General features: G+C 72.6%; 1 protein-coding gene across 1 annotated transcript; it reads right to left on the bottom strand.

Annotated features, from left to right (window-relative positions):
* Nucleotides 1–1036: 1036 nt before the first annotated feature.
* Nucleotides 1037–4274, bottom strand: LOC142079772 (sphingomyelin phosphodiesterase 5-like). The gene is made up of 7 exons (XM_075144519.1): nt 3317–4274; nt 3156–3228; nt 2920–3060; nt 2731–2820; nt 2532–2595; nt 1544–1697; nt 1037–1463 (listed from the first exon to the last, which is right to left on the bottom strand). Exons 1-7 carry the CDS (start codon nt 4208–4210, stop codon nt 1368–1370), a joined length of 1512 nt encoding a protein of 503 aa, XP_075000620.1. The 5' UTR covers nt 4211–4274; the 3' UTR covers nt 1037–1367.
* Nucleotides 4275–14245: the final 9971 nt, after the last annotated feature.

The raw sequence follows: 14245 nt of genomic DNA, 5'->3' as shown, positions 1-14245 counted from the left end.
TGGCCGTGTGCGCGGCGGGGGCGTGCTGTGGTCCCTGCCAGGCAGCCCCCAGCCCGGGGGTCCCCAGGGAGCAGAGCCCAGGAGTCCTCAGGGAATGGCCCAGGGAGCAGTCCCAAGGGTCCCCATGGAGTGGTCTCCAGGGTCCCCATGGAGTTGTCCCCAAGGACCCCCATGGAGTTGTCCCCAAGGATCCCTGTGGAGTGGTTCCCATGGAGTTGTCCTCATGGAGCAGTCCCCAAGGGTCCCCATGGAGTTGTCTCCAGGGTCCCCATGGAGCGGTCCCCAAGGATCCCCACGAAGCAGTCCCCAAGGGTCCCTGTGGAGTTGTCCCCAAGGATGCCCATGGAGTGGTCCCCAGGGATCCCCATGAAGCGGTTCCCAAAGGTCCCCAAGAAGCGGTCCCAAGGGTCCCCATGGAGTTGTCCCCAAGGATCACTATGGAGGGGTCCCCAGGGTCTCTGCCATGCAGCTCCTGGGGTTCCCCCCAGTGCCACCCCCAATCCCTCCAGGCCCCTCTCAGTTTGGGGGCTGCGGGGGGGCTGGGACGGGGTCAGGGCACGTGTGGGGCTGGGCCTGGCTGCCGGGGGGCTGTGGAGGCCGTGCCCACCCTGGGGCCTGGGGGACCCGGTGCGCTCCCCCAGCTGCAGCACCCAGCACCCATGCAGCACCCAATGCCCTGTGCGGTACCCGGCATCCTGTGCAGCACCCAGTGCCCCAGGTGGCTGGGGGGGCCCTGGGACAAGGTGGGGGTGCATGGTGTGGCTGCTGGACATGGCACCAGCCGGCTGCACCCCGGGACCCTCCTGCGCCCCCAGCCCCACCGAGCCCCCGGAGCTCTGCCCCACGCGCCTGGGCTGGCTCCTCTGCACCCCCCCACCCCTGCAGTGGGAACCCCAACTCGGGGTCCAGTCGCCCCATCGCTCCCCCTCGCTCCCTGCCCTGGCAATGGGGGGGGCAGCCCCCCATGTGCCGTGGGGCCGGTGCTGGCGCAGAACCACCCCCTGCGCTCGAGGCCTTTATTTCGCTCCGGTTGCTAAAACTGCAGCTGGTGCCAGCCATGCCGGGCCGCTGCCGGACCGCTGCCGGGCCGCTGCCGGACCGCTCCCCCGCCGCGGCACCCAGAGGCTGTGGCAGCGGGCGCAGCCACGCACCGCGGCAGCCCCACCGCATCCTGCACCAGCCCCACGGGACGCCGGCACGCGGTGGCGCGGCCAACACGCGTGAGCCCTTGGAGGCGTCCCCACGTCCCCTCGGGGTGCCAGCACCCACCTCGCGCGCCAGCAGGCCCGGACCCCCAAGCTGTGCTGGTGCCGGCTCCGGTGCCGGGGATGCGCCAGGCAGGTGGCCGTTGCCCGCGCACTGACGGCTCAGGGGGGCGCGGGGGCCACGTCGAGCCGCAGGGCCACGGGCAGATGGTCGGAGCGGGTGGCCAGCTGGGTGATGAAGGAGACCCCCGCCACCTCCTGCCGGGGGGAGAGGGGCCGTCAGGGCAGGGGATGCAGGGTGCCACGGGCACGCCCGGCCCTGCCGTGCCGGCACTCACCGTCCGCAGCGGCAGGGCCCCGCGGTGCTGGCGGTAGAGGATGTAGTCCACGCGCCGGCCCTGCCAGGGGCTGGGGGCCGCTGGGTCGGGCTGCCCACTGGAGAGGATCGGGCCCGCCAGGTACCGCTGCCGCCCCGCCGACTGCGAGAGTGTCCTGTGGAGCAGGGACGTGGTGGCATAGGGACATGGTGGCACGGGGATATGGTGGCATGAGGACGTGATGGCACGGGGATGTGGTAGGATGGGGACATGGTGACATGGCGACACAGTGGCACGGGGACATGGTGGCATGGGGAGGCACAGGGACACAGTGGCATGGGGACGTGGTGGCACAGGGTCATGGGGACACAGTGGCACAGGGACACAGTGACACGGGGATGTGGTGGCACAGGTCATGGGGACATGGGGACGTAAGGACACAGCACAGGGACGCAGTAGCATGGGGATGTAGTGGCATGGGGACATGGGGACATGAGGACACAGTGGCACAGGGACGCGGTGGCACAGTGACATGGTGGCACAGGGTCATGGGGACATGGTGACATGGGGACACAGTGGCACGGGGACAGTGGCACGGTGAGGTGGTGTCATGGTGATGTGGCAGCATGGGGACACAGTGGCACAGGGACATGGGGACATGGGACATGGTGACACGAAGATATGGTGGTGTGGGGATGTGGTGGCATGAGGGCATGGTGGCAAGGGGACATGGTGGCATGGGGATGTGGTGGCATGGGGATGTGGTGGCATGGGGACATGGTGGCAAGGAAACATGATGGCAAGGGGACATGTGGCATGGGGAGGTGGTGGCATGGGGATATGGTGGCATGAGGACATGGTGGCACAGGGACGGAGGGACCCCGCCACCAGTGTCACCCCCCTCCAGGCAGGGTGGTCTGGCTGGAGCATCCCATTCACCAGCCGAGGCTGTGGGGGGACCCTGGGGCCGTCCCCCCCCATGTCCCCGCCGTGTCCCCACCCCCGTCACCTCTTCAGCTTCTCCGGGGTGGACACGGGCTCCTCGTAGATCTTCAGGTAGTTGAGCAGCGTGCCTGCGGACGGGGACGGGCAGGGCTGTGAGTGGGACCCCCGCTGCGTCCCCCTCCCTCGGGGCTGGCGGGGTGGGGACCAGGGTGCCGCAGGGAGGGGCTGGGGAGGGGGCGAGGGTGGGGGAGGGCAGGTCCCACCTATGGCCCAGGGCGCGTCCTGCCCGGGCGCCCGGCGGCAGGGGTCCCGGTACACCTCGAAAAGCTGGTGCCTCTGGTTGAGCTCGTCGCCTGCGGGGAGGGGGACACGTCTCCGCCATCATCCCCCCCCAGACCCCCCGTCCCCCCAAACCACCTCCCGCCCGGCCCCGCTGCCCCCGGCCCCCCGACCTGGGGAGCAGTTGTCGAAGTTGAGGTCCCCGCAGAAGACGTCGAAGGCCACCACGTCCCCGCGCTGCTCCTGAGCCTCCCGGAAGAGCTGCAGCCAGCGCAGCCCCAGCGTCAGCTGCGCGTCCCGGATGGCGGCGTCGGCTGCGGTGGCGGGGGACAGACGGCGTCACCACCCGCCCCGGCACCGCTGGGACCCCCCCCTCGGCAGCGGCGGGTGGGAGCGCAGCCCCCCTCACCTGCGGGCGCCTGCAGGTGGGTGCAGCCGACGTAGCCCACGACCCTCCGCCCCTGCGCCGAGCCCAGCAGCACCTGGAGGGACGCAGCACCCTCAGCGGGGAAATCCGGCGGGAGCAGGCGGCGCCCTGCCCGCTGCCCGCGGCGCGGGCGTCCCGCTCACCTGGACGGCGAGCAGCCCCTTGGCGGCCAGGGCGTCCTCCCGGGCGCCGTTGGGGAAGCCGTGGTACCGCGCCGCCAGCAGCGGGTAGCGGCTGGCCAGGAAGAGCCCGCTGTCGAGCAGCTTCAGCCGGCCGCCCCGCAGCCCGCGGGCGCCCACCTCGGAGAGGACGTGCGGGAAGGTGCCGCCCAGCCGCCGGCGCAGGCAGGCGGCGGCGCCCGCCTCGAAGACCTCCTGCAGGCAGACGAAGTCGGCGTCCGCCGGGAAGCGCTCGGACAGGACCGCCGGCACGGGCTCGGCCGCCTCCGCCGGCACCTCCACGGCCACGCTGCCGGGGGGCTGCCGCGGGGTGCAGAGGGTCCCGCCGTAGCTGTTGGCCTCGCCGTGCCGCGGCTCGACCAGGCTGGCCCGGGTGCCGGGGGGGTCCGGTGGCACCGGGGCGAGGTGGCGGGCGATGTAGGCGGCACGCTGCGGCGTCTGCCCCAGGTTGCTGAACTTGGCCAGGCCGCTGGGCAGCAGGCAGAGGTTGGCGCTGACAAAGGTGAAGGTGCGGCGCTGCCGCAGGTCCCACGGCTCCGCCGGCGCCGTGCCCGCCGTGTACTGGTAGACAAACGGCCGCCGCGCCGCCTCCACCGGCAGCCACAGCAGCAGCCCCAGCGCGGCCACGGGCAGCGCCAGCAGCAGCAGCGCGGTGTACGCCAGCCCTGCCAGCACCTGCCCGGCGCAGCCGCAGCACCACCCGCACCGGCTCCGCCGCTGCCGCCTCTGCTCCGCCGTCGTCTGCCGCAGGTCGAGGAGGCGGTTGACGGCCCAGAAGCTGGGGCTGACCAGCCCCCAGGCCAGGCAGTCCAGGGCCGCCAGCGCCCGGCTGGGGAAGGGGGACTCCGGCAGCAGCATGGCGGGGGCGGGCCGGGGCGCCGGGGGGCCGGGCAGGGGGCTGAGGGGGAGCGCGGCGTCCCCCTGCTCCTGCCCGGGGGCTGCGGTGCAGCCGGCACGACCTGCGGGAGAAAGACCCCGGGTCAGGGGCGGCGGAGATAGCGCGGCCGGGAGCGGGACCCCCCCCACCCCGTCCCGGCCGCCGCGGCTGAGCCGCCACCGTGGGAACTTCCCGCGGCCGGGACCGTCCCACGCGTCCCCAGAGACCGTCCCACGCGTCCCCGGGCTCTGCCGGCAGCGGAGAGAAGGCACCTGCAGGGCGGGGGGCGGCGCGGCCGGAGCGGGGCTGTCAGCCCCTGCACCGTGTCCTTTCGGGGTCCCTGGGACCCCCAAAGCCCCCCCCGGGCAGGGGCACCCCGGAGCAGCCCCCCGTGTCCCCGGGAACCCCACAGCCGCCCTCCCTCGGGGACGGGGAGTCCCTGCAGGGAGGACCCCCAGGCCAGCTGCCCCGGGCAGGTCCCCCCGGGCCGCCCCAGCCGGCGGGACGGCCCCCCGTGGAGGTGGGAGCTGCACGGCCAGGCGGCCCGGGGGGATGGTGGCATGGGGGGTGGCACAGGAGGTGGCACATGGGATGGCACGCAGCCCACACAGCCTCACCACCACGGGCCCTGGCTGCAGGGTCTCCCCGGCCGCCCCGGCCCTCCGGCCCCCTCCTCCTTGACGCCCCCGCCGTGGCCCCCGCGGCCGTTCGTCCCTGTGCCACCCCATGGCTACCCGCTCACCTGCCTGCTGGGCTTGGGGGGTCAGGGGCTGCCGTCCACCACGCCGCCGTCCCCGGGAGCCCTGCCGGCTGCCGCCGCGGCACGCGACTGAGTCGCGGCGAGGCGAGCCCTGGCGAGGCCGGGACTGGCCAGCCTGGCCTGACGGGTTCCCCGGCGCCTCCGTGCCCTGCAGCTGTGCCGTGGGCCGGGAACCGGCTCCTTGGCCCGACACCTCACACCACTTGCTCGCCGCCTCCTGCCCCTTCACCTGGGGCCCGGTGACTCCTGCCTGACTCCTGCCTGACTCCTGCCTGACTCCTGCCTGACTCTGCAGCCCCACGCTGTCAGACTGCCTGGCCGCCCAGCCCTCCTGTGCCCGCTCCCCATTGTGGGATGGTGCTGGGCACTGGGAACACTGGGGTCACTGGGGTCACTGGGATGCTGGGGACACCGGGCTCACTGGGCTCACTGGGATGCTGGGGACACTGGGGTCGCTGGGGTCACTGGGGATACTGGGGATGCCGGGGATGTTGGGGTCACTGGGGTCACTGGGGTCGCTGGAGTCACTGGGATACTGAGGTCACTGCGGTCACTGGGGATGCTGGGGTTACTGGGGATACTGGGGATGCTGGGGACACTGGGATACTGGGGACACTGGTATCACTGGGGTCACTGGGGATGCTGGGAATATTGGGGTCACTGGGGACACTGTGGTCACTGCAGATACTGGGGACACTGGGGATACTGAGGACACTGGGGTCACCGGGGTTGCTGGGGACGCTGGCCGCGGCAGGGCCTCGGGGTGCTCTCGGCTGAGGTGCCCGAGCTCCCCCCGGCCGTGGGGCTGCCCCACGCTCACCCGCTGGGCCAGAGCTGTCGGCTGTGGCTGCTCCAGCTCCGTCCTGGCCCGAGGCGCCGGCCGCGGCACAGGGAGCTGCTTGGGGCCACGCTGGCCGGTGGCATCCCTGGCCTGGCAGCGGGGCCTCGGCTCTGTGCCCTCTCCTGCCATGGGGGTCCCCCGGGCAGGACCTCTGGGGGTCCCCCGGCTCCAGGGCATGGCTGTGGGGCAGGGTGCCCACCGCGCTGGCCCTGGGTGGACGCCTGGCTCTGCTCCGTGGTGGGAGCTGGCACGTCTCTCTGCCCCACGGTGCCGCGGGCAGCCCGGGCAGCACGTGCGGCAGGGGGTGACTCAGCCCAGGTCCCAGCACTTCCCGGCCGCTCGGGCATCCCTGACTCCCACGGGAAGGTAATTTGCCGTCACGGGAGCGTGAGTGTGCAGGGCCCGGCTGGGAGCGGCACTGCCTGCACGACAGCACCGGGGCCGTGCCGGGGTCCCCGCACCCCCCCGGCCCTCACCCGGAGGGGGTCGGTGCAGGTAGCTGCCATGTGCATCGGCCCCGTGGCACTGGCGGGGCCGGCGGGCTCTGTCCCGGTAGCAGGGGCAGCAGGCAGCGGGCATTGTTCTCGCAGGGTGATGTGGGCATTGTGCCCGCGGTGCTGGCAGCAGGCAGCAGCATTGTACCTGCGGCGCTGGCTGGAGCCACGGGCAGAGCCCCACGGTGCAGGCAGCAGCAGCGGGCAATGCCCCACAGTGTAGGCAGCTTTGCCCAGGCGCGTGGGGCCCCAAGGACCATGTTTGCCCAGCAGCCGGCACCGGAGGGTGCGGCAGCCAAGCCCTCCCTGCTGCTGGGCGCTGCCTGTGCCGCACTGCCCAGCTGCTCCGTCCCAGCCCTGCCTTCGGTGGTGGCCTTCGGTGGCCGGGGGGCAAGCGGCACCATGCCCCAGTGCTGCCAGCGCTGCTCCCTTCCCCGAGGGCCAGGCAGTCCCTGAGCCGCCCGTGCTGGCTCCCTGCCCGTGCTGGCTCCCTGCCTGTGCCGGCTCCCTGCCCGTGCCGGCTCCCTGCTTGTGCCGTCCCACCACCACCGCCTGTGCCGCTCCCCGGGGCCACGCCACATCCCGCGTCCCCAGGCAGCCCCCGCTCACCTCCGCACCCCGCGGCGCTGGGGGCCATCACCGACGGCACCAACGCCTCCACCTCTCTGGAGGGGCCGGCACCGCCGCCACTGCTGTCAGCTCACAGCCACCGTCCGCTCGGTGCCACCGCTTGCTTGGCACGCCACGGGCTCGGCAGGCTGCTGCCGGCACCGGGAGCTCAACAGGTCACAAACATCCGCTTGCCACTGGGCCGGACTGGGCTCTAATCAGCTGTGGCCCCAGCCGTGCCCGGCTGCCATCCACCCGGGCCAGCCGGCCGGCCGCATTCCTGTCGTAGGTGCGTGGCAAACACCGCCTGCCGCTGCCGGCCTCGGCAGCCCCCGGCTCCCACCTCTGTGCCGGGCCGTGCCGCCAGCCGCGTGCTGGGGCACCACGGGCCGGGCAGCGTGCGGGCAGGGGTCAGCAGCGGCGGCAGGCAGGGGAGCCGGCGGCCGCTGAGCTGCTGGCGCTGCACCTTGCCCGGCCGGTGAACACCCACGACTGGTTTTCCCAGGGCTGTAACCCCTTGTCTGCCGTGTCCTGCCGGCGCGGCCCGCGGGCATACCGGGGCCCTGCCAAACCGGGCAGGAGGCGGCTGTGGCAGCGAGGATGAGGAGGGGAGGGTCGAGCGGGGAGGGATCACAGCCACCTCCGCCGGCGCCTTGGGGCTGAGCCACCCTGTCTGAACCCACCATGGCGCTGCCGGGCCACAGCGGGGGGGGGGCAGACCCCGGTGGGGGTGGGGGTGCTCGGGGGCCCCCAGACCCCACAGCCCCCCATGCAGCAGCTCGGGGAGCCTTCAGCCAGCCGCCCTCCCAGCCGCTGCTGTCACCTTCTGGCTGTGCCGGTGCGGGGTGGGGGGGTGCCAGGGTGCTCTCCCCGCTCTCCTTCCCCTGGCACCATCCCTGGCATCTCCCGCCCCAGGAAAGGCAAACGCTGCGGCCCCAGCTCTACCATGGCGGCGGTGCCGGCCGTGTGGGGCCGCACGTGGTGGGGCAGGAGCGGCCGCGGCACCTTTGGCGTAACGGCTGCGCCCCGGCTGGCCTGCGCCTGTGCGACTGACCCCCCTGTCCCTTCGCCTTGCGCAGACCCCAGCATGGGGTTCCACACCCCCCCCTCACCTACCCGGCTGCTGCTGCGTGCTCCCACCCACGGGGCACCCGCTCTGCCGGCAGGGCGCAGCCCAGCGTGGCAGGGCAGGTGGTTTCCCTGGGTGTCGGGCTGGCCCCGAGCTGCTCCGTTTCCTGCTGCCGCTTCCCCTTCCTGCCGCTGGCAGCGAGCGGCCTCACGGCCGCAGGCAGGGAGGGGTCCCCCCCTCCGCACCCCTAGCACCCTTGCCCGGGCCCCTCCGCTGGCACCCCGGCATACCCCAGCACATCCCGGCGCCAGGGTGCCAGCGGCCACGCTGAGACCCCCGCCGAGGCCCTGACCCGGCCGTGCCGCGGGGCAGGGGGGGACGCTGGGGCGCATCCTGGCTTTCGCTTCCGCATCCAACCGGCTTCCCCTGCCCGCAGCCGAAAGGAAAAGGACTGCGGCCTCAACCGCAGCGTGACCCTCTGCACCCTGGCACGGCTGCCTGTGCCGCTGCCTGCAGCCCTGCTCGCCCTCCTGCATGGCTGCCTGCACCCCGGCATTGCTGCCCGTCACAGGGGTGTCCCCGAGCAGGAGCAGCAGCAGCAGCCATGGTGGCACTCGCAGTGCCTGCCGGAGCTGCCACGGCAGAGGAGGGTGGGGGTGCTGGAGCAGGTTTATTGCACAGTGCAGGGCTCCGGCTGGCGATGGCACAGCTGGTACGGGGGCTGGTGCCAGCACAGGGTCTGGTGCTGGTGTGGGGTCCGGTGCCGGTGCGGGGGCCGGTGCTGGTGCAGGGGCCGGCCCAGCGGCTCACCAGAGGAAGAGGGGCTGCCCGTCCTCCCGCGCCAGCTCCTGCAGGCAATCGAGCAGCACCATCGTGTCCGGCTGCGCTGCCGGCGGCACCGTCTCGGCCACCACGCGGTGCAGGAAGGCCGGGCTGTGGCAGGCGCGGGCGTCGGGGCCGGCCGGCTCTGGCAGGATGCCGTAGGTGTTGACGAGGGACTCAGCGAAGGCCGGGTGCGCCGCGGGGCTGTAGCCCAGCGCCCGCAGACGCCCCATCAGGCCGACGTAGCGTCGGGCTGCGGCGGCACAGGACTGCTCGTCAAAGCCCCCTGGCACGGTGCTGAGGGTGGTCTGCAGGGAGAGACGGGGCAGGGTCGGCACCCATGGGTGCCCAAGTGTAAAGAGGACCGGAGTGCACTGGGCTGCAGGCATGGGCACCATGCCCGGCTCCCCGGCTCAGCTGCGTCAGCCTACCGCCATGATCTTCTCGGGGATGTTGGCGACGGTGAAGCCGTAGAGCCGGGTGCGGTCGGGGAAGACCCTGGCGAGGATGCGGCGGTCCAGCTGGAAGGCGATCTCACCCACCAGCTGCTCCCACGCTGGCTGCCGGCCGTCTGCAGGACCTGCCGGCGTCGGGAACTTATCCCTGCCCCGGGGCGGACCCCGCGCTGGCACCCCGGTCACCTCTCCCTGTGCCCCCCACCACCCCGGGGACCAGGCCAGGCCTTGCCGCTGGTGCCAGGGCTCCCTGCAGGGGAGCACAGAGGCCAGCGTGCCGGTTTTGCAGGGCAGAGATGCCAGCAGGCTGGTTTTGCGGGTCAGGAAACCCGCGTGCCAGCTGTGCAGGGTAGGGACGCCAGCACACCCCTTTTGCCGGACAGAAAACCAGCGTGCCGGTTTTGCAGGGCAGAAGAGCCCCTGTGCCAGCTTTGCAGGACGGAAAACGCGCGTGCCAGCTCTGCCCATGCTTTGCAGGGCAGAAAAGCCGGCGTGCCGGGTTTGCCTGCGCAGAGGCTAGTAGCCCCCCGGCATCCCCGGGGGCTGTGGCTCCCCGGTGTTCCTGTGTGTCCCCTGGCACAGGGTGGCCGTAGCCGCTTGCCCAGGACCTCGCTGTCCCCCCGGGCCGCGAAGTCGGTGGGAGCGGGGAGTCACAGGGGTGCAGCGCCCCGGGGGCACCGTGCACCCCACCAGTGCCGTGCCCCGGCCCTCACCTTGCGGGCTGGAGCTCTGCAGCGGCTCGCGGCTGGAGGTGAGCCGGTTGGCATCGCGGGCCACCTTCCGCCGGGGCTCCTTGCCCCGGGCGTCCGGCAGCCGCAGGTCCAGCGGCTGCTGCTCCGCCGGGGCTGGGGGCGGCAGGAGCGGGGGTGGGGGGACCCCAGACCCTGACCCCTGAGTGTCCAACAGCCGCAGACTGGGGCCGCTTGGCCCTGGCACCGGGGGGTCCCACGGCGGCTCGGGGGGCAGCCGGTGGCTGGGGGGGCGGCCGGCGGAGCTGAAGTGGTCGAGGGGGCAGGAGAGGCGGTGGCTGTCGGGGCCAGGGCTGCCGTGCGCAGTCACCGGGAGGGCTGCCAGGACAAGGACGCCGGTCTCAGTTCCCGCAGTGCCGGGGGGCCCAGCGCCCCCCCCGCGCACCGCACCCCCGCAGCTCCTGCCCGCGCCGGCCCCGGCCCCACAAACGCTCACAGGGAGGCCCAAGGCTACAGCAGAGGGACAGGGATGGGATGGGATGGGATGGGATGGGATGGGATGGGATGGGATGGGATGGGATGGGATGGGGAAGGGAAGGGATGGGATGGGATGGGATGGAATGGGATGGGATGGGGATGGGGATGGGATGGGATGGGATGGAATGGGGATATGGTGGGATGGAGTTGGGGATGGGATGGGATGGGGATATGATGGGATGGGATGGGATGGGGATGGAGGTGGGGATGGGATGGGGATATGATGGGATGGGATGGGGATGGAGTTGGGGATGGGATGGGGATATGATGAGATGGGATGGGGATGGAATGAGATGGGATGGGATGGGGATGGAATGAGATGGGATGGGATGGGGATGGAATGGGATGGGATGGGATGCGACTCGGCCCACCACCCCTCCTCCCATGAGCTTTGGTGTCAGACCCCCCTCCAGGCCCCCTCTAATACTCTTGCTCCCGGTGACAGGCGAAAGCACCCCGGCGCTGACGTCGGTGCTGCTCGGTGTGGACAGCGCGCTGTCCTGGGGCTGCTGGTTCCAGAGGGGCTCCCAAGGGGGGGTCTGGAAGACTGGGCTCTGCTCCAGGGGTGCCAGCTCCCAGTCAAGGACATTGGCTGCAGGAGAAGCAGGGGGTGTTTGCAGCCGCGGCACCCACCGGCCAGGGACCGCCACAGGGTTGCCCGTGCCCCCCACCTGGGCTGGGGAAGACGAAGTATCCCCCGCTGGAGCGGGATACGGGGGCAAGGGGGGGAGCCGAGCTGGGTGCCGTGCCAGGCTGGCCACGCAGGAGGTGCCGCAGGTGCCGCTGCTCCCTGAGCCACCCCACCGCCCGCGTCAGCTCCTCGTTCTCCGCCAGCAGGGCCTGGATCTCGCGCCGCAGCTGGTCGTAGCAGGCGAAGACCGAGAGCCCCGCACGTGGGGGGCGGCCACCGGGCACCGGCTCCATGGCAGTCCCCGGTCCCGGTCCCGGCACTGGGCTGTGCCACTCACACCAACATGCGCCCCGCGCCAGGCAGCAGCGCCAGCACCAGGGGCTTGGGAAGGCCCTGGCTCACTGTGGGATGCCGGGAGCGGCTGGGGCGTCTCTGAGGGTGGGTGCCGGGGAGGGCCAGTTCCGAGGGGATGTCACAGAGGGACGCTCCCCCCCCAGTCCCCCGTCGTGTGGCCGCAGGACTTGGCCCCCCAGCACTGCCACGAGGACGGTACGGTGGGCACCCAGTGGCAGCGGGCGAGGGGGGCACCACGGGCAAGGGGAGGGCAGCGGGTGGGTAAGGCGGGAGGGCTGCACCCCCTTTCCTGCTGGATTTTGGCTGTCCCCTGGCCGCTCCAGGCACCGTGTCCCAGCCACGCTCGGAGCCGATGGCCGGGCTTTCGTGGCAGCACCACCGGGCACGGGGTGATCCCTGTGTGCTGCTGCCATGAGGGACGCATGGCAGTGGTCCCGTCTCCATCACCCTTTTTCCGTGGTTACCGGACCCCCCCAGCGCCAGCCCACCGGGCAGCCGGGGCTGTGCTGCGGTGGGTGCCGGGCCAGCAGCGCGCTGGCGCATGGGGGGGTCTGGCCCAGCCCCTCCTGCTGCTGGGACCCCCGGGAGGGCTGCGCTGGCAGCCCCTTGCCGTACCCCTGCCACCCCAGTGGCCCGGTGGGCCTGATGTGCTGGCACGCTCTGCGGAGAGCCTGACCAGCTCCGTCTTCTCTGCAGCCATCTCGTCTGCCAGCACCGCCGGTCTGCCAGCACCGTGCTGCCCTGGCACCGAGGGGCCGGTGGAGGAGACCCTCAGCACCGTGCTGCCCTGGCACCGAGGGGCCGGTGGAGGAGACCCTCAGCACCGTGCTGCCCTGGCACCGAGGGGCCAGTGGAGGAGACCCTCAGCACCGTGCTGCCCTGGCACCGAGGGGCCGGTGGAGGAGACCCTCAGCACCGTGCTGCCCTGGCACCGAGGGGCCGGTGGAGGAGACCCTCAGCACCGTGCTGCCCTGGCACCGAGGGGCCGGTGGAGGAGACCCTCAGCACCGTGCTGGCGTCCTGCCGGCTCAGCGCTGGGGTGGCCATCGCCCGCCGCTCCTCCATGGCCAGCGGCCTGGCCTCCCAGCTGCTGGAGGAGCTCCTGAGCCAGCAGCTGCCAGGGGCCAAGCCGGAGCCGGCTGAGGGCCCCGAGGAGCAGTGCCATGCCACGCCGCCGCCGCCTCCTCCTCTTCCTCCCTGGAGAGGCTGCGCTGGCACAACTGCTGCTTCCAGCAGGTCCAGGAGTGCTTCCAGGGGCAGGGCTGGGTGCTGGCCACTGGGACAGACTGGGGCGTTAAGGTGACGCCTTGCCATGGCCAGCCCCGGGAGAGCTGGGACCAGGGCAGCGGGCACAGCCATGCCGCGAGGCCTGCGGGCACCTCTGCCATAGCCTGGCCTGACCATGTCTGCTGTGCCTGGGTGGAGACAGTGACCTGTGCCCGCTCGTGGGATGGGGACCGGGGTGCCATCTCCCATCCCTTCTGCAAGCCCTGTGGCAAGCACGGGCACAGACCAGCTCCCCCCGCCCTGCCCTGGCACCTGGCCACTGGCCCGGAGTGAGCCCCCCTCCGCCCGGCAGTGCCCAGAGAAGTGCTGGGGCTCCCCGTGGGATGTGCCGGCCGCTGGCCAGCCCAGGGCACCACGGGTGTCCCCGGGCATGGCCAACTCTCCTGCACTGGCACCGCCTGTGCCACGCTGAGCCCCGAGCCCTGGCACTGCCAGGGAGCCACCCGCCCCAAGCCCAGGGCAGGCAGGGAGCCCCCTGGGGAGCCGGAGCCCACCCAGCAGCCCCGTGCCCACCAGGTAGGCATCGGTGCGCCGGCCTCGTGCGGACCTGACCGTGGCCGGGCACAACCCTCGCCCTCCAGCACGGGAGCCCTGTGCCGCAGCGCCCACAGTTCCCTGCCTCTTCCCTCCTGGCTGCGGGGCCCCACCGGGACGCTGCGCTGCTGCGACGGCGAGCTGGCACACGGCTGCGGCTGCGGCTCAGTGTTGGGTTTTCCGCCAGGCGCGCGGAGCCAGGGCGGTGGCAGGGAGATCCGCGCTCCCGGGAGCAAGCAGGACAGCGGGCAGCGGCTTGGAGCCACCACGGCCGCCGCGAGCAGGAGGAGATGCTGGTGCTGGAGAGCTGGAGCCGGGGGCAGGAGCAGGGCTGGGAGCCCGGCCCCCCCCAGCGGGCAGCGGCAGGAAGACGCCAGCCAGCGGCCCCCCACCCCAGACCAGGGGCTTCCCCGGAGCGGGACCCCAGCCCCTGCCTGGGCACCACGAACAGGGTGCGGCTCATTGCCAGGTCCTTTGAGCTCAGGGCCCAGCGGGACACGGCGGGAGCTGAGGGAGCGGCAGGCCCGGTGCTGCCAGGCGGCCAGGATTGCCGACAGCCCCCCCCGGAGCCTCACGGCCCCCCCGGCTGCTCCCGGGGCCAGGGCTGGCTGCCAGCAGAGGCCATGGAGCGCGGCGCAGCCAGGGCACAGGCAGCAGCCCAGCCAGGGGCCGTGATGGCGAGGAGGGCAGGCGGCGCGGTGGACGCAGCTGAGCTCCCCGGCGCTGAATAAATCCCTGCCGGTGGCCGACCCCGAGTGTCGCGCGCTGCCGAGGCTGGAACGTCCCGGGGACACGGGGAGATGGGTGACATGGGTCCCCTGCCCGCCGGTGACACCCTGAGCCCCCAGCCCTACAAGGCTGCAGCACCCTCGGCGGGTGCTTCTCCACCCTGGCCGCTGCTGCCTGCCCCTGGGAGCAGCCAGGGACTGCAGGC

The sequence above is a fragment of the Calonectris borealis genome, chromosome 2, assembly GCF_964195595.1.
Source record: "Calonectris borealis chromosome 2, bCalBor7.hap1.2, whole genome shotgun sequence".
Lineage (NCBI taxonomy): Eukaryota > Metazoa > Chordata > Aves > Procellariiformes > Procellariidae > Calonectris > Calonectris borealis.
The sequence above is the reverse complement of the archived record's forward strand: the minus strand, read 5'-3'. Positions and strand labels throughout refer to the sequence as shown.